Here is an 18,180-nt window from a genome sequence, read left to right on the forward strand (position 1 = left end):
CCCCCCCTCTGGGAGATCCTGTGTGGATGGTGCAGCCTGCTGGTGGAGTGTAATGTCCCTTTAAAGCCCCCTGCAGCGTCGTCATTGCGCAGAACAGTTTGAACCAGAGAGCGGAGTGACCTTCCTCCAGTCTCAGTCTGAGAGAGAGGGGCAGCACTGAAGCAAGAAGCCGGTCTCAGCTCCAGCAGACTCCAGCCTCAGAGATGAACAACAACTTAGTCGGAGATGAAGTCGGGTAAGATTTGTTTACTGAAGCTTCATGTTTCAGGAGGAGGAAACTCAGAGCTACATTACAACTTCTAGTTAGCTGTCATTTCACAGCTAACGCTAGCAGCGAGCTAAAATAGCTTTACTGAGCCTGAGAGAGAGAGGAGCAGGAAAGTGAAAGTCTTCTTCAAAGTCAGTCTTTACCGGGTCTGCTCATGGAGGATTAGGTCCTGTGTGTGTGAAGTGCTGACAGCATGCCTGTCAGGTGAAGGGATGATGTGCAGACACTTCTTCTGCTCTCTGTTAGCTCTGCGGAGCTAGCTTAGCTGGGACATTTAGCGGGCACTGCTGGAGCATCCTCAGACCTGATCACCCAGGATCCTCAGACCTGATCACCCTGGATCCTTAGACTTGGATCACCCTGGATCCTCGGACCTGGATCACCCTGGATCCTCGTCCCAGGATCCTCGTCCCTGATCACCCTGGATCCTCGGACCTGATCACCCTGGATCCTCGTACCTGGATCACCCTGGATCCTCGTCCCTGATCACCCTGGATCCTCGTGCCTGGATCCTGGTCCCTGATCAACCTGGATCCTCGTACCTGGATCCTGGTCCCTGATCACCCTGGACCCTCGTCCCTGATCACCCTGGATCCTGGTACCTGATCACCCTGGATCCTCGTCCCTGATCACACTGGATCCTCGTCCCTGGATCCTCGTCCCTGGATCCTCGTCCCTGGATCCTCGTCCCTGGATCCTCGTCCCTGCAGCTCCAGGGGGATCTAAATGAACTGGTCTGCATGTCTGACACCAGTCCGTCTTAAACTACCCCCATCCGAGCTCACCTGTCCGCGTGCAGGGAGCCGAGCCGCCGCCGCTGACAGGAGGATCCTGATCCGGGTTTCTGTCCTGGAACCTGGACCCGGTGTGGGTCAGATCCTGCTCCTGAACGCCTCGGTTCTCTCTGTCCCGGGGAAACTTACGTGGCAGCCCGGGATGGTCGAGGCCATGAGGCTCATTGTTGGAGGACTAGATGAGGTCCTATGTGAGGACTGGATCTGACATGACTCACTCTGGAACAGGATCTTTACACACATAGAATATGTGTATCTGTGTGTGTTTCTCTCTAAGCTGCAGCAGCAGCTCCGGTTTTAGCGTTGCCTCATGTTGTGTAATATTTGTGTACTTGTCTGTTTAGTCAGCTGGAGCATTCTGTGCCTGCATACATCTGTGTCTCTGTCTCTGGAGGTGTGTGGATGGGCACAGTGTTTCTCCATGAGTGTGTGTGTGTGTGTGTGTGTGACAGTCTTAAGTGATGGTGTGATCCTTTATCTTTTCAGGAAACTTTTTGTGGGAGGTTTGGACTGGAGTACCACACAAGGTAGGTCTCATATTTAACTTAAACAGACTGAGTCCCTTCATGCAGTGATTGTTTGTTAATGGGACTGATGTACCTGCAGGGATCTGATTCAGGATCCTGGCAGAAGTCTTATTTGGAGTTTGAATCAAATTGAAATAAATCTGTGTATATTTTAACATCATATGAAGGTATGATGAACAATATAACTGGGCTAATATTATTATTACGGGGCGGCTGTGGCTCAGTGGGTAGAGTCGGTTGTCTATCAATCGGAAGGTTGGCGGTTCGATCCCAGCTCCGGCAGTCACATGCCGAAGTGTCCTTGAGCAAGACACTGAACCCCAAATTGCTCCCTCTGTTGTTCAGAGGTGTGTGAATGTGAACGAATGAGATTAGCTAATACTGATGATCCCTCCCTAAATAGCAGCCTCTACCATCAGTGAGTGAATGGGTATGAATGGGTGAATGTGACGAGTAGTGTAAAAGCGCTTTGAGTGGTCAGAAAGACTAGAGAAGCGCTATATAAGTCCATTTACCATTTTTACCATATTATGATTATGATGATTATTATTATTATTATTATAACCTTTATTTAACCAGGAAATGCTCATTGAGATTAAAAATCTCCTTTCCAAGAGAGTCCTGGCCAAGATCGGCAGCAGCACAGTTACAGAGTTACAATTTTACAATAGACTTAAATACAAATGGCAGACGCATACAACAGCTACACAACAGGTACCTCCAGAAAATCAGCATGCTATATTTTAAATGATAAATCCTACCTTCATGTTAATATCATTAATTATGTTTTTCAAATGACAGTAATTCTTTGATTAGATGATGTCGGATGTGATTATGATATTAAGGGATGGACCGCCTGTGGGAGGGATCACTTTCCTTTTGGGAAATGATTTAGCTGGTGACAAAGTCACGGGTCAAATCCCAAATGCTATTGTTGCAGACGTGCCCAGAGTTGATGAAGATGATGGGATGGCTGATTTGCACCCTCGTGTATTTTCATCTTGCGTAGTGGCGAAGAGGCAAGCTGGTGGTTCCCGAACTGAACATGTCGGGGATCATTCTGTTGATTCATCTGAAACATTTGTATACAGTGCACCAGATGGTGACGGCACTTCACATGTTGAAAGTGAACACTCTGATGGTCATGGAGGTTGTATTTAATTTAATAAGTTGTTTGCATACGGCGTCATTTCCGTTGCGTGGCAGTGGCGTGAAATGCAGATGGTGGTCAGAAAGTGATTTGCAGCCGGACCGGCTGAGAACAAACTGACAAAACATCAGTGCATCCCTATAAACTAGACATATATACTACAGTGTACTAGATCAACATGCAGACTGACAGCAGCTGTGTGGCTGTTTACACTCAACATGAGTTCAACTTAGCGCTCTGAGGGACTGGAACCAAGTTCCACACACACGCCTGTAACATCAGCGCGATACTGAAGCTTTTTTTATTGTATAATATTATTTTGGTGTGGAGGGGGGCCCACAAGGGGGTCCAGGTTCAGTTTTACAGGGGCACTGACCCCTGTTGGCCCCTCCCCAGAACTGCCACTGGTTGAAGGATGCCAAGCCTGCCGTGTCACATATAGTGGTCCCAGGTTGGCACATGCAGGGAATATGGCTGGCCATACTTATACCAGACTGAATCAAAAATATGTTCCATCTCATGCGACAGCTTGTGTTGGTATGACAATTAAAAAAACCTTGAATCCTTGAACCTTGAATTCATGACGGCACAGGAAACAGACACATGCTCATATGTGAGTTCTCTGCAGACCAGCTGAATGAAGACACATTAAATCACTTTGAGGGACAGGGGGGTCGCAAGTCTTTGGCACCTTTTATTTTGGGGGTCGCAGACTGGAAAGTTTGGGAACCCCTGTTCTAGTTCACATCACAAAGCCCATTAAGAGCAGTACTGATGATTTATTTCTAAAGTTTGTGTTTGAATAGACGGGATCTCAATACGGTTAGAAAATGATTTTTGAGAAGTGAAGTCCAAAGATAATATTTAAGCAGCTTTCAAACATGATAAGACTGTTTGCAGACTGATCACAGGAGAAGCAGCTGGAGCTCTGACATGTCCGTACAGAAAGGCACCTGCCCCTGTTTTAGTAGCACCATGCCACGGCAGGCCCCTCACTGTGGAGTGGGATGCCACGGGCCGCCCTTCGATCTCACTGTCACTCTTGTTTGGTCGATTTTGACAAATAGAAACCAGCTTTGTAGAAAAACATGAGAGAGTACATTATCACAAGTTACACATATTAACGCTGTAATTCCAGGTCATCTCAAGTGTTATAATAAGTACGAACCAGAGTATTGATGGTATTGATTTGAAGGCAGTTTGTCTCAATGCAATGCTTTGACTCTGCAGAACAACACGAGTGATAGAGCTGTAGTCTGCGTTTTCTACGTCTTGATCACACAAACATCCCATGAAGTGTTTCCTGGAGAGAGTCAGCTCGTTACCTCTGCTCATGCTACTCTCTTAGTTTTTGCATTGTCTGAAAAATCTCACAAAATGAGAATTCAGAGAGAGACAAGGAACACTTGAGATGACTCAGTGTAGCTTATCGGTGGTGTGCAGCTGCACTTCAGGAAACGTAACACACTGCAGGAGTTTTGGATTACAAAAAGCCCCCCCCCCCCAGGAACACGTTAACTTGGACTGGAATATCTTCCTGCTTCGATGAATTCACCGCTGTGTTAGCCTCACATGGTCAGACCTATCTCTGCATTCAGGTTTCACGGCCAAATTCCACCAGATCCGCCACAGCACCAGATCTGATAGGTTTCTATTCTAGTCAATGTGTTAGCTTCCACTGGATCCGCTCCGTTGCGTTCCGGCTGCGTCTCTGATCCGGCAGGTCGGAGTCCTCCAGATCAGATACACAAGACTTCTATGTTTGCTGAATGCCGGAGCACGACGTATCAATCTCAACAGAGCAGATGGAGCGGGACAGGAAGTCAGGTTTCACCAAAACAAAATGAAAACATCCGGTTAATTTTCAGAATAAAACACTCTGTGTTATCACCAGATCGTATTTCACTTAACTACAACAACAAACCAAAGTCATGATGAGCGGAGCCAGGCCTGGAGTCAACAGGTCAGAGGTTTTCAGAGGACCAGAAAGACAACATGGATGAGGAGAGGAGGAGGAGGAGAATCCTTGATTCAGTGATTACCGTGGGAAAACCTCGGTCACATGACTCCAGCTGTCCGGCGGTCCTGCTCCGTGCTGCGTTCTGAAAACGCAACCGTTGGGTGTTGACGGACAAGAGAGCACGGAGCCGGACCGCAGCAGATCCGAGACGGACCGGACACAGATCTGGTGGAAGTCCGGTATTAGTGCTGCGCCAGTGGCAACATGAAGTCTTCTCATAGGTCTCATCAGTCAAACAGCATTTACAAAATATGACTTTTGTTTCCCTCATTTTGAAGAACACAATCATTCTACAAAGTTTAATAAGTCTTCCTGAAGTCAGAATGATAAAAGCAAATCCCTCCCATCTAGATTGGCAATGGGTTCTTCTGCAAGACCTGATCCAGACTGAATCTGCAGCAGACTTGACCCGTACCAAACTCTGTAATAATTCTAGAAATGAAGCGTAAATGTCGCTGAAAAAGAAAGCTTAAGTTTTGTGATCTTATCATTCAAAGTCAAACCTCATCACAGAGCGGTGACATCATTCACATCCTCTCTCTCAGACCTCTTTGGACATGGTCTGGTCCGGTCTGAAGGCCTCTGCTGTCTCTTGCTCGGTTGGTTATTGTGTAACGCTGCACAAGGGCTTGCCTGTGTTAACAGCGCTGTTAACATTAAGATCTGAACCACAGCTCTCTAACTCAGAGCTCGTTTCTGTGGCGCTGCCTCGGGGCTTCTCGGCGATGAGAAAAGCAATTACGATAACTTGCTCCAAAGTGAGTCCTCATTTGTTCCAACTTGCACTCGCTGCCTCTGTGGGTGTGTGCGGGCGTCACAGTAGTAGGGTGTATATTTGGTGCTGGGAATCATGACAGTGGGTCAGTGCTTTGTTTGCTCTTTACTGAATGTGACTGCTCTGTTTGAGGATGTCATATGGAAAGAAAACACTGGAGCTGCTCCAAACGCCGCTTATTACTCGAAATCAAGATCACTAAAGAACCGGTTGTGTAATTTGATTAAACGGTGCTTGATTTTTACTCCCCCACCTTTCCTTGCCCCAGTTACAGCTTACATACAGGGTCAGGTGCTGAAGGTATTTCCTCAGCATCATTAATCATAAAAGCACGAGTTGTATAAATGATGATTACACCTCTTTGTGTGGCTCGTAATATCAAATTTTGCAGCATGCCTCTGTGGTTCCGTGCTCATCAAATGCAGCACAGTGATGTTTCTTTCTGTGTTTCTCTCCACAGAGACGCTGAGAAACTACTTCTCACAGTACGGGGAAGTAGTAGATTGTGTCATCATGAAGGACAAAACTACAAATCAGTCGCGAGGCTTCGGCTTTGTCAAATTCAAAGATCCCAATTGTGTACGGACGGTGCTGGAGACAAAGCCGCACAATCTCGATGGAAGAAATGTGAGTATTTCTGAATCAAAAGAGCAGATAGTGGAATCAGCTCCAGTGATCTGCCTGCGTTTCTGTGAAAAGCCCGTCCCGTGTTTCATCATACAAAGGAGGCGGAAGTTATTGAAGGAGAAGCACAGACTGGCTTTGGTTGTACCTGCCTGCAGACATCACTTCAGATTTTGTAGACTCACCTGTTTAAAGCCAAATGAGCTAAACCTGGATTTCTCTGAGATGTCTGTTAATCTGGTTTTAACCTTAGAGCTTTCATGCAGCCAGCGTCCCGTGAATGACACACGCCTCCTTTCGTCTGTTAACTATAAAATTTAATGGCCTCATGTTTAAATCAATGTGTGTCCGTACATATGTTCCTCTGTCGTGGGAGGCGAGCCAATACCCCGTAATGGATTCAGCTGAGAACATTTGAAGGTGCCTTTAATTTGGGCCGAATGTCAAACGTTTTTTCCTCTTTCTCTTTATTGCTGTCAGATCGACCCCAAGCCGTGCACTCCCAGAGGAATGCAGCCTGAAAAGTCTCGAACCAAGGAGGGCTGGGTAAGTGGACTCTTATTTTCACTCGGGGAGGCTAGACAAGGATGTCAGTCTCTCCGTCTTCACACAATGCCTTTGACCTAAATCTGTTTTTCTGTGTGATTGTTCCTTTTTTTAAATGATTGTGTTGTGCAGACTTCATACCTTTGAGGATTCTTGAAATTAGTTTGGGGTTTTGATAAATCACAGGAGTATCTTTTTTTGTGATCGAGAGTTTATCTGGTGCAACTCAACAACTGACACGTTACTAGAAGAGCTCCTGTCCCTCCAAGAAAGTCCCATTCAGTCCCAATTAAAGTTCCCTATTAAGTGCCAACCTTCAATTTAGGAAATTCCTGTTTATTCCTGTTTAGTCCCATAAATTCCCGTTTATTCCTAAATTCCTGTTAATTCCTGATTATTCATAAATTCCTGTTTAGTTCCATAAATTCCTGTTTATTCCTAAATTCCTGTTAATTCCTGTTTATCCATAAACTCCTGTTAATTCCTGTTTATTCCCATAAATTCTTGTTAACTGTTAATTTATAAATTCCTGTTTATATATTAATTCCCGTTTAGTCCTGTTAATTCTTGTTTATTCATTTATTCCCATAAATTCCTGTTTATTCCCATTAATTCCAGTTAACTCCTGTTTATTCCTATAAATTCTTGTTAACTCCTGTTTATTCCCGTTTTATTCCCATTAATTCCTTTTCATTCATAAATTCCCGTTTATTCCTAAATTCCTGTTAATTCCTGTTTATCCATAAACTCCTGTTAATTCCTGTTTATTCCCATAAATTCTTGTTAACTGTTAATTTATAAATTCCTGTTTATATATTAATTCCCGTTTAGTCCTGTTAATTCTTGTTTATTCATTTATTCCCATAAATTCCTGTTTATTCCCATTAATTCCAGTTAACTCCTGTTTATTCCTATAAATTCTTGTTAACTCCTGTTTATTCCCGTTTTATTCCCATTAATTCCTTTTCATTCATAAATTCCTGTTTATTCCTAAATTCCTGTTAATTCCTGTTTATTCCCATGAATTCCTGTTTATTCCCATTTATTCCCATTAGTTCCTGTTTGTTAATAAATTCCTTTTAATTCCCGTTTACTCCTGTTTACTCCTGTTTATTCCTGTTTATTCCCGTTTATTCCCGTTTATTCCCATGGAAAGTTACCAACTTTGTAAATTCCCTGAATTTGTAACCCTACTTAAAATACATTTAAGATCAGATTTTTTAAATATGAATACTGAGAGAATGTTTTCTAAGCTGCAGTTTGTTCCTGTGATCGTCCCTCGGTGGATAGACTTGATAGAAAACATCAGTTCTCCAGGAGAGTAGGCTGAAAACTGCTTTCTGCAGTGATTTCTCTCAAAGACGGAACTCTCAGCAGCTGTTTGGGCAATTTCAACCAACAGTTCTGTCAAGCTGCTGCAGATCCATTAAAGCCATTTTGTCCCTTTTAAGAAGCAATGGATTTACTCTCTGCTCTTGCTGTCAATAAAACATGTTTAGGACTCTGTAAGCCAGAAGCTATTTGGGGCTGCTACCGGTCTTCTTTGTCATGCAGCTTCTTCTCCTTCTGAATGCTCTCCTTACAAAACAGTGGAGGAAATTGTTAAAGATCCCAGTTGTTGTAAGCAGCCTCCAGCCCTTGCAGCGTGAGTGCAGTACACTGCTTAGTGGTTGAGAGTAAGTGGAGGAAGCCGTGCTCTCTGATCTGTGGAGACTAGTGTTTGCATTGACATGACATGTTAAGAATTATACCCCAGGGCAAGAGGAGAACCTAATTTCTTCTGCACTGTCTGAATAGATGATGGCTAACTGGCCCCCTCCCAGAGTGATCCTGTAACACACATTGAATCCATACACTCCCTGTTTTCTTTCAGAAGGGCAGCAAAGCTGATAGCAATAAATCAAAGAAGATATTTGTAGGTGGAATCCCCCATAACTGCGGCGAGCCTGAACTCAGGGACTATTTCAATAGATTCGGAGTGGTGAGTATTGCCAAGTGCTTAATGCAAGTCAGTTCATATCTTCATTAAGAATGCTAGAATGGATGTGACATTGAGCAGGGTCAATACTGCAGAGTGAAAACTGTAAATGTATTGCTTTGGTTTTGGACGATTAATTATTATTTGATCAAATTGTGGTAGAATATTTAAGTGGACTAAGAAAGGACCTTTTCTGGTTTTCTAAATGGAGCCACTGTTTCCCTTTGTCCCATTCAAGGTCACAGAGGTGGTAATGATCTATGATGCGGAGAAGCAGAGGCCCCGAGGTAAAAGCTGATCCCGTTTTTTCTCCCCCCTCTCCATACCTTACCATCTTAAATCTCATGACAAACTATTCCGGCCCAAAGAGAAAAAAAAGACCTATTCAGACCCAGATATTCAATTTAATTTAAACACTGTCATCCATAACTGGAGTTTTGTGTTTGGAAGAGGCAACAGAAAAACACAAAATCATGTTAAATAAAGCCCACATGCTCCGTCAGCACAGAGAACATCACATCGGAGGAATAACTCTGCATTCCTTGGGATGGATTGAAAAGCTTAGTGTGATGCAGAATGCATTTCTCCTCCCTGAACTACACGAAACCTTAAAACAGGCAATTCAGGCGATTCATTCAGAGTATGTCATGGTTCTGTATTTGCACAGGGGTTCGTGTCATTTCCCTGCATGATCTAGCACAAGACGGCACCTTTAGAAGCATTTCTCAGCCCTTTGTCACATCTTCAAATCTGACAGTTGTTTCAGAAAGCTGCGGCTCTGATTGGGACTGATGCAGTGTCCTTCATAACCTTGTGGAACAACACGAGTCCTTTCCACTGACACATTTCTACTCAGTTAAATGTATTATTTTTAATCGTAAGTGCTCCTCCAAGTCGCAGAGCAAAGAAAGACTCTATCTGAGCAGCCTTCAGACAGGAACATTGGTTAAGCCAGTGACCGTCTTTGACCTCACAGGGTCCTCATCAGGGTGGATTTAGAAAAACGGTCCCTTGGCTAAGTAACTATATGCCTTTCTCAGTGGGTGGATTATAATGACTACATTAAAATTAATTATCTCCTCTTAATTGTGCACAAAGGGGCCATGTTGGAAATTTTATGAAGCCAAAGAGAAAGATGTGTCTGACTTGAACAGCTCAGTGAAACATTAAGATCACATACGTCTGATGTTTGTTTGTAAAGATGGACTATTAAAGAGATATTTAATGTTACAGCAAATAACAGCACAATCATTTCCATGTTCATGTGGGAAACACATTCCTGTTTTAAGAGAGACTTTAAAAAATGGGAACATAGTGAATGAAGGGCAAACTGACCCTGGAACAAATGATTGCATGAACATTTTTAGCTCCTCTTTGGTCGTTTTTTTGTGTTCCCAACACTGGAAAACTAACCAAATGTAAAATTATTATTACACTCCACCATATTAGATACTGTGGGTTCAATGAAACTGCACAGTTATCTTTATTTAATTAATTAGGAGCCGTGTCTACTAAGACCTTTTTTGCACTTCTGCTTCCTCAAGTAGCGACTGTTGGAAGAAAAAAACAAAGGAATGACCGTTGCGTATGTTTTAAAATGCTCTGGATGCTTCATATTTGCTTTCATTCAATGGCATTTCTTGGTACATGGGGCTATGGACCACTTAGGCCAACGGCGCCCCGTTTATGACCCCTTGAAGTCTTGAAGATGCATCAAAAATATTTGTTGGATAAAAACAGAAATGATACAGAGGTACTTTTTAGGCGATTATTTGTGCTGGGAGCTAAATTTCAGAGTGCTTTAATGTTAAAAGGCGGCACTTCTGCTTCAGTAGCTAACGTTACGTCTGTTTTAATGCTCTGTTTGCTTCACATTTGCTTTCATTCAACGGCATTTCAACAAGAATCTTTAAAAACTGTTGATAGAAATCGTGTCATGGCATTAGTAGCAGCTCTAAATTGGAAATCGTACCTCGAAAAAACAAGTGTGATAACTTTTCTCTTCCCTACCGACATCTGCCATGTTATTGACACTGGCTGTTTTCAAACCGCCTACTTTACTAGCAGTACGTACTGATTTGGCCAAAATTCAGTCTGTAGTATGTGAACAAGAGCAAACTCTGCCGTACGCCAAAACTCCCCTGATGTCATACTGATTCGGGAACATGTCTCAGTATGCATTGGACCAGTCTCCATCACGTACCGTTTCCCACAATGCAAAGCGCTAACTACTTCTTTTTTCCATATATTACGGGGTGACAGTTTTTATGTGCTGTGAAAATTATTAAAATCCATCGAAACCACTTCTTAACTTTTTAAATCATAAGTGATGCTAAAGAAGCAGTTTCGCTATCAGCTTGGTCGTTGTTTACTTCCGCTTTCTGAAACTGAAAATGCAGCGACGCCTGACCCAGCATCCTGCAGAACAGATCCAAGTAGAGCTGGGCGATATTAAAAATTATGTTATCATGATAAAATATTCCATATCAGTCTATCGATAATTATCATGATAAATATCAAATAATTATTTCATTTAAATTTAAAGGCAAATTTTTGGTCTGTTTGAGCCGTGTTTACATCCGGCTCCAAAGGTCTTTAAGCCCCGCCTACCTCTCAGCCTGCGACATGATTGGCTGTTCAATGCCGTCTTCTTCTGTCTAATGTTGGGTGGCAACTACTGTTTAAGGCTCATTAGCGCCACTCTCTCCAATGGTTTGGGGTGTAATTACAGGTTTATTTATATTGAATTTTATCGACCATTTGTTATATTTATATTGAGAAAAATGATATCGCAATATTTATCGTTATCGAATTATCACCCAGCCCTTGATCCAAGAGAACAGTCAGACTACATACTACCTTCAAACACAGTATGCAGTATGAAGTACGTACTGCATAATGACAGTAATTGACAGAAGCCCCGCCCTTCTTGATTCTGATTGGTCGGTGATGAAGACATGACAAAAATGAGCTTAGTGGTGTTCCAAAAATTTAATTGTTTTCAACTGAGAGCGCTGCGACAAAAATCAACAGAAGCTGAGGACGTTTTAGAGCTGAGGACGTTTTAGAGCTGAGGACGTTTTAGAGCTGAGGACGTTTTAGAGCTGAGGACGTTTTAGAGCTGAGGACGTTTTAGAGCTGAGGACGTCTTAGAGCTGAGGACGTTTTAGAGCTGAGGACGTCTTAGAGCTGAGGACGTCTTAGAGCTGAGGACGTTTTAGAGCTGAGGACGTCTTAGAGCTGAGGACGTTTTAGAGCTGAGGACGTCTTAGAGCTGAGGACGTCTTAGAGCTGAGGACGTTTTAGAGCTGAGGACGTTTTAGAGCTGAGGACGTTTTAGAGCTGAGGACGTTTTAGAGCTGAGGACGTCTTAGAGCTGAGGACGTTTTAGAGCTGAGGACGTTTTAGAGCTGAGGACGTCTAAGAGCTGAGGACGTTTTAGAGCTGAGGACGTTTTAGAGCTGAGGACGTTTTAGAGCTGAGGACGTTTTAGAGCTGAGGACGTCTTAGAGCTGAGGACGTTTTAGAGCTGAGGACGTCTTGGAGCTGAGGACGTCTTAGAGCTGAGGACGTTTTAGAGCTGAGGACGTTTTAGAGCTGAGGACGTTTTAGAGCTGAGGACGTCTTAGAGCTGAGGACGTTTTAGAGCTGAGGACGTTTTAGAGCTGAGGACGTTTTAGAGCTGAGGACGTCTTAGAGCTGAGGACGTTTTAGAGCTGAGGACGTTTTAGAGCTGAGGACGTCTAAGAGCTGAGGACGTTTTAGAGCTGAGGACGTTTTAGAGCTGAGGACGTTTTAGAGCTGAGGACGTTTTAGAGCTGAGGACGTCTTAGAGCTGAGGACGTTTTAGAGCTGAGGACGTCAAAGAGCTGAGGACGTTTTAGAGCTGAGGACGTCTTAGAGCTGAGGACGTCTTAGAGCTGAGGACGTTTTAGAGCTGAGGACGTTTTAGAGCTGAGGACGTCTTAGAGCTGAGGACGTCTTAGAGCTGAGGACGTTTTAGAGCTGAGGACGTTTTAGAGCTGAGGACGTCTTAGAGCTGAGGACGTTTTAGAGCTGAGGACGTTTTAGAGCTGAGGACGTCTTAGAGCTGAGGACGTTTTAGAGCTGAGGACGTCTAAGAGCTGAGGACGTTTTAGAGCTGAGGACGTCTTAGAGCTGAGGACGTCTTAGAGCTGAGGACGTTTTAGAGCTGAGGACGTTTTAGAGCTGAGGACGTCTTAGAGCTGAGGACGTCTTAGAGCTGAGGACGTTTTAGAGCTGAGGACGTCTTAGAGCTGAGGACGTCTTAGAGCTGAGGAGGTTTTAGAGCTGAGGACGTTTTAGAGCTGAGGACGTTTTAGAGCTGAGGACGTTTTAGAGCTGAGGACGTCTTAGAGCTGAGGACGTCTAAGAGCTGAGGACGTTTTAGAGCTGAGGACGTTTTAGAGCTGAGGACGTTTTAGAGCTGAGGACGTCTAAGAGCTGAGGACGTTTTAGAGCTGAGGACGTTTTTGAGCTGAGGACGTTTTAGAGCTGAGGACGTCTTAGAGCTGAGGACGTTTTAGAGCTGAGGACGTTTTAGAGCTGAGGACGTCTTAGAGCTGAGGACGTTTTAGAGCTGAGGACGTTTTAGAGCTGAGGACGTCTTAGAGCTGAGGACGTTTTAGAGCTGAGGACGTTTTAGAGCTGAGGACGTCTTAGAGCTGAGGACCTTTTAGAGCTGAGGACCTTTTAGAGCTGAGGACGTCTTAGAGCTGAGGACGTTTTAGAGCTGAGGACGTTTTAGAGCTGAGGACGTCTTAGAGCTGAGGACGTTTTAGAGCTGAGGACGTTTTAGAGCTGAGGACGTTTTAGAGCTGAGGACGTCTTAGAGCTGAGGACGTTTTAGAGCTGAGGACTTTTTAGAGCTGAGGACGTCTTAGAGCTGAGGACGTCTTAGAGCTGAGGACGTTTTAGAGCTTAGGACGTTTTAGAGCTGAGGACGTCTTAGAGCTGAGGACGTCTTAGAGCTGAGGACGTTTTAGAGCTGAGGACGTCTTAGAGCTGAGGATGTCTTAGAGCTGAGGACGTTTTAGAGCTGAGGACGTCTTAGAGCTGAGGACGTCTTAGAGCTGAGGACGTCTTAGAGCTGAGGACGTTTTAGAGCTGAGGACGTCTTAGAGCTGAGGACGTTTTAGAGCTGAGGACGTTTTAGAGCTGAGGACGTTTTAGAGCTGAGGACGTCTTAGAGCTGAGGACGTTTTAGAGCTGAGGACGTCTTAGAGCTGAGGACGTCTTAGAGCTGAGGACGTTTTAGAGCTGAGGACGTTTTAGAGCTGAGGACGTTTTAGAGCTGAGGACGTCTTAGAGCTGAGGACGTTTTAGAGCTGAGGACGTTTAAGAGCTGAGGATGTCTTAGAGCTGAGGACGTTTTAGAGCTGAGGACGTTTTAGAGCTGAGGACGTTTTAGAGCTGAGGACGTTTTAGAGCTGAGGACGTTTAAGAGCTGAGGATGTCTTAGAGCTGAGGACGTCTTAGAGCTGAGGACGTTTTAGAGCTGAGGACGTTTTAGAGCTGAGGACGTGTTAGAGCTGAGGACGTTTTAGAGCCGAGGACGTTTTAGAGCCGAGGACGTTTTAGAGCTGAGGACGTTTTAGAGCTGAGGACGTTTTAGAGCTGAGGACGTTTTAGAGCTGAGGACGTTTTAGAGCTGAGGACGTTTTAGAACTGAGGACGTTGAATAATCACATTTAGTTTGAATGGAAAATAGGCGCAAAAAACTGCGTTAGTGGACACGACTCCTGAGAGTAAAAATAGTAAAATTCAGCACAATTTTTCAAAAAACTGAAACATTCAGCGATTGTTTTTGTAATATTTACTAAAAGAGAAAAATGTGAGTCCTTAATTTTAATTGAAGTCTCTTGATAAAAGAAGAAAAAGGTCATCTGAGAAACTTTGGATACCGAGTTTCTTAAGAGAGGTAGCAGGAAAGTAGGTGCTCCAAAAACCATAGTTCTTCATCACCACACGCAACTGGCACATTGAGCACAGTGTGAGTATGTGATAAAGGGGAGGGGGGGTGGGGGTGTCCTTCAAAGAGGCTGTTTGCAGCCACAGCTCTGAAGGTGAACATTACATTGTTACCACGAGAACAATGAAACCCATAAAAACAACTCTTCAAATAACGGATCTGAAACCTCTCCTGATCCAGTCCCTCAAATCATAAATGCATGCTGACTTTCTGACATGTGCCGACACTTTTAGCATGGGTGGCCTCGCTGGCAATCAGACCCCGCGCCACCGGCAGTGTTGGTGTCAGACTCTGCCCGCTGACTTACAGTCACAGCTGTTTCATCTGCATTTGTCCTACATAGCAGCGATGCAGCGGCCAATGAACCATAACATGCATTACTGCACTTCTTCAAACCCCCCCATTCATTCTCTGTTGGGAGAATCCCAGAATAGTTTGTCATTGGAATTTAACATGATGTGTTGCACCAGTAACAACCATAACATAACCTTTAATAGTGTAATAGTTTCTTTTACTAAAACCATTAGTCTCTCTTGATTAAGTTTTCTTTCCATTGATTTAGTCCTAACTGATACCTGTATCTTAATTGGTAGAGTCTGTGTTTTCCCATATGTAGAGAGTTAAGTATTTTTGTAAGTAAGCCCTTTCTATTTTTCTTTCTTCTGTCCCCCTTCTCCCTGTGAATGGTTTGAACGTGATTAACAGTGTCTCTTAAGATTTGTCTTTTCTCCTTTAGGTTACTGTGCATTGACTGGTAGCACAGAGGTACAGGCCAAATATAAATTCACCAAATCATCTTACTTTGTCATCAGAATGGGGCGTATACAAAGTTGCATCAAACTGTGGAGCTGGTTTAAGGTTTAAAGGTCTCATATAAGAAAAACAAAATGTTCCTTGTCTTTTTTTGGTTTTTTTTTTGAAAGCTTTTTTAATTTAATTAAGTTTTTTAGATATTTTTGGGGCTTTTGTGCCTTTATGATGAGACAGCTGAAGAGAGACAGGAAACGTGGGGAGTAGAGAGCGGGGAAAAAGACATGCAGGAAATGGTCACAGCCAGAAGTCGAACCAGCGACCTCTGTGACGAGGACTATAGCTTCTGTATGTGGGGCTCTTAGACCGGTAGGCCACCAGCGCCCCCCTTGTCTGTTCTTCAATACTTAAAGGTGACATATCATGCAAAATTGACTTTTTAATGGTTCTTTACCTGAAATATGTGTCCCTGGCATGTCTACAAACCCCCCGAGAATGAAAAAAATCCATTCTGCCCCTGTTTTGATTTCTCCACCTTTCTGTAAATGTGTCTGAAACGAGCCGTTTCAGACTTCCGTGTTTTTGTTACGTAACAACAATATCCGGTCTGTCACGGAGTCAGAGCTCGGAGCTTGTTCAGCCCATAGACTATATAAACTAATACTGAATCCCCCCTCCGTTTTTCATTACCTGCACAAATGTGTGCCAACAAGGAGCTTAGGAGGGAGGCTTGCTAGTTGTAGGCTGTCTTAATAAACACAAAGGTCGGTTTTACTCCCCACGTCTGCAGATTTGAAGATCTAGTGGATGATTTTTATTTGTCATGGATAAGTGCTAGCGCTAATTAGCATAGCCACATAGCTATATGTTCATAGCTGTAGCTGTAGCTGTAGCTGTGTACCAAGACACACGTCGACATACTGACAAATAAAACAACAAGAAACACTAAATCTGTGACCAATCCTTCATAAAAGGTCCTGCTGCCTTTCTGGCAGAGGTCGGTTTTACTCCCCACGTCTGCAGATTTGAAGATCTAGTGGATGATTTTTATTTATCATGGATAAGTGTTAGCGCTAGTTAGCATAGCCACATAGCTACATGTTCGTAGCTGTGTACCAAGACACACGTCTACATACTGATAAATAAAACAACAAGAAACACTAAATCTATGACCAATCGTTCAGAAAGGTCCTGCTACAGGCGCCTCTCCGTCAGGATCAGATTCAGAGGGTTGAAGTAACGCGATCTCTGAGCAGTTGTATATTCAGCCAACATGTAAACATTAGATCAACGTGCTGGAGAGCCGAGGCACATCCACTTCCGGAGGGGGCGGGGTCAGAGGGAAAACAGCGTGTTCTGATGAGGAATGAAGAAGAGGACTCTTCAGGCAGACCAAAATCTGATTTCAAAGTGTTTTTTTGAGCATAAACTTTAAAGACATGTTTTGGGGACCTCTTAGACCAATATATATTGATGAAAAAAGCGTGATATGTCTCCTTTAATTCATCTGCCAGTCTAGCAACAATGAGAAAGCGATTTGAGTTTGCTCCTGTGGTGATATATTAACAGGAGGAATTTGCAAAGGCAGACATGCAAAAACCACTTCCTCCTCCGCTATTGAGGCTTTGCTTCGGTGTTGCAGAGTCAAGATGTCAAAAGTTAGAGCAACACATGTCATCGCTTTGTTCTTGGTCGCAGGAATCAACACAAATGTCTGTATTGTGTCTCAGCATCAGAGGACTAAAGAAAATGGTGGCCATGAGGGCTGATCACATAAAGTCCCACATGAAAGGCAAGAAAGAAGGGATTAACATTCAAATTTTAGTACAACTAAAGAGACATGCTGAAATAACCACAGCTGAAATACTTCACATTAACAGGGAAGTGTACGCAACATATAACCGGCCGCAAACATGAACAAGTCCGCCACTGGAGGGTTGTCGTAATTTACAAACTTGGATACTAGAACAATATATACTTAAACACAGAATCCAACAAAAATGAACACAGCTGTGTTTGCAAATGAAAGAAGAATGGGCAGATAAGAAAAAACGCAGAGAGCTAATGCACCAATTAATTGCCTCACTATCACTTTCCCATCGTAAGTGAAAGGTGATCTGATAAGTGACTCCTGTTTATTCCCTGAAACTGATGATTTACTCTAATCTATTTCTGTAGAGTCTGACAATTCAGCATGTGATATTGCAGCTACAGCCTCCCCTGTATTAAATAAAGTGTTAGAGATAATTAACTGATATAAACACAGGATTAAAAGAGGTGTTAGCTTGTTTTAGGCTCTGTTAGAGTACAATGTCAGAGAATCACAATCCATAACTTTCATTAATATTTCTCACTGGTAAAATCATAAGTGTCTTACTGACATCTATTCCTCCAACATTAAGCAAATGTATTGGTCAGTAGGCAGCTCTGCTCCCTCCTCCACCCCTGACAACTTTCAGGCAGCCAATCAGATCAGCACCTCATTATCACAGTAGCCCCGCCCCCTCAGGTCACTACATGGATCATCAGGTTAGAAACTGAGCGGCTGCATAGCTTCACACATGCTGAACTTGTGATGTTTTTAGAAAATGAATTAAATACCTTGCAAAAAAAACAAGGTACCAAAATACCATTATATGGGACCTTTTAAAATATATATTTTTTTTTTATTACAAGGAAGTTTTTGAGGATTTGCCTCCAGGTTTGAATGTTTAACAGCAATTTAAAGTTTGCATTTAATGAAAAATATGCACCAT

At 43.4% G+C, this 18,180-nt stretch overlaps 1 protein-coding gene across 9 annotated transcripts in view; it reads left to right on the forward strand.

Moving 5' to 3' along the window:
- Positions 1–18,180, forward strand: part of dazap1 (DAZ associated protein 1) — a 34,801-nt gene continuing 16,621 nt past the window's right edge. For 3 of the 9 annotated variants that reach the window (XM_034675133.1, XM_034675152.1, XM_034675167.1), the window contains exons 1-6: positions 5–235; positions 1,549–1,589; positions 5,995–6,161; positions 6,639–6,704; positions 8,578–8,685; positions 8,921–8,969. In XM_034675133.1, the coding sequence (XP_034531024.1) occupies positions 204–235; positions 1,549–1,589; positions 5,995–6,161; positions 6,639–6,704; positions 8,578–8,685; positions 8,921–8,969 (463 nt within the window). In that variant the 5' untranslated portion in view covers positions 5–203. Of the gene's footprint in view, positions 236–1,548; positions 1,590–5,994; positions 6,162–6,638; positions 6,705–8,577; positions 8,686–8,920; positions 8,970–18,180 lie in introns of all 9 variants that reach the window. The other 6 variants (XM_034675124.1, XM_034675143.1, XM_034675116.1 and 3 more) reach the window with 5 other exon arrangements.

This window comes from Notolabrus celidotus, chromosome 2 (assembly GCF_009762535.1).
Source record: "Notolabrus celidotus isolate fNotCel1 chromosome 2, fNotCel1.pri, whole genome shotgun sequence".
Taxonomy (NCBI): Eukaryota; Metazoa; Chordata; class Actinopteri; order Labriformes; family Labridae; genus Notolabrus; species Notolabrus celidotus.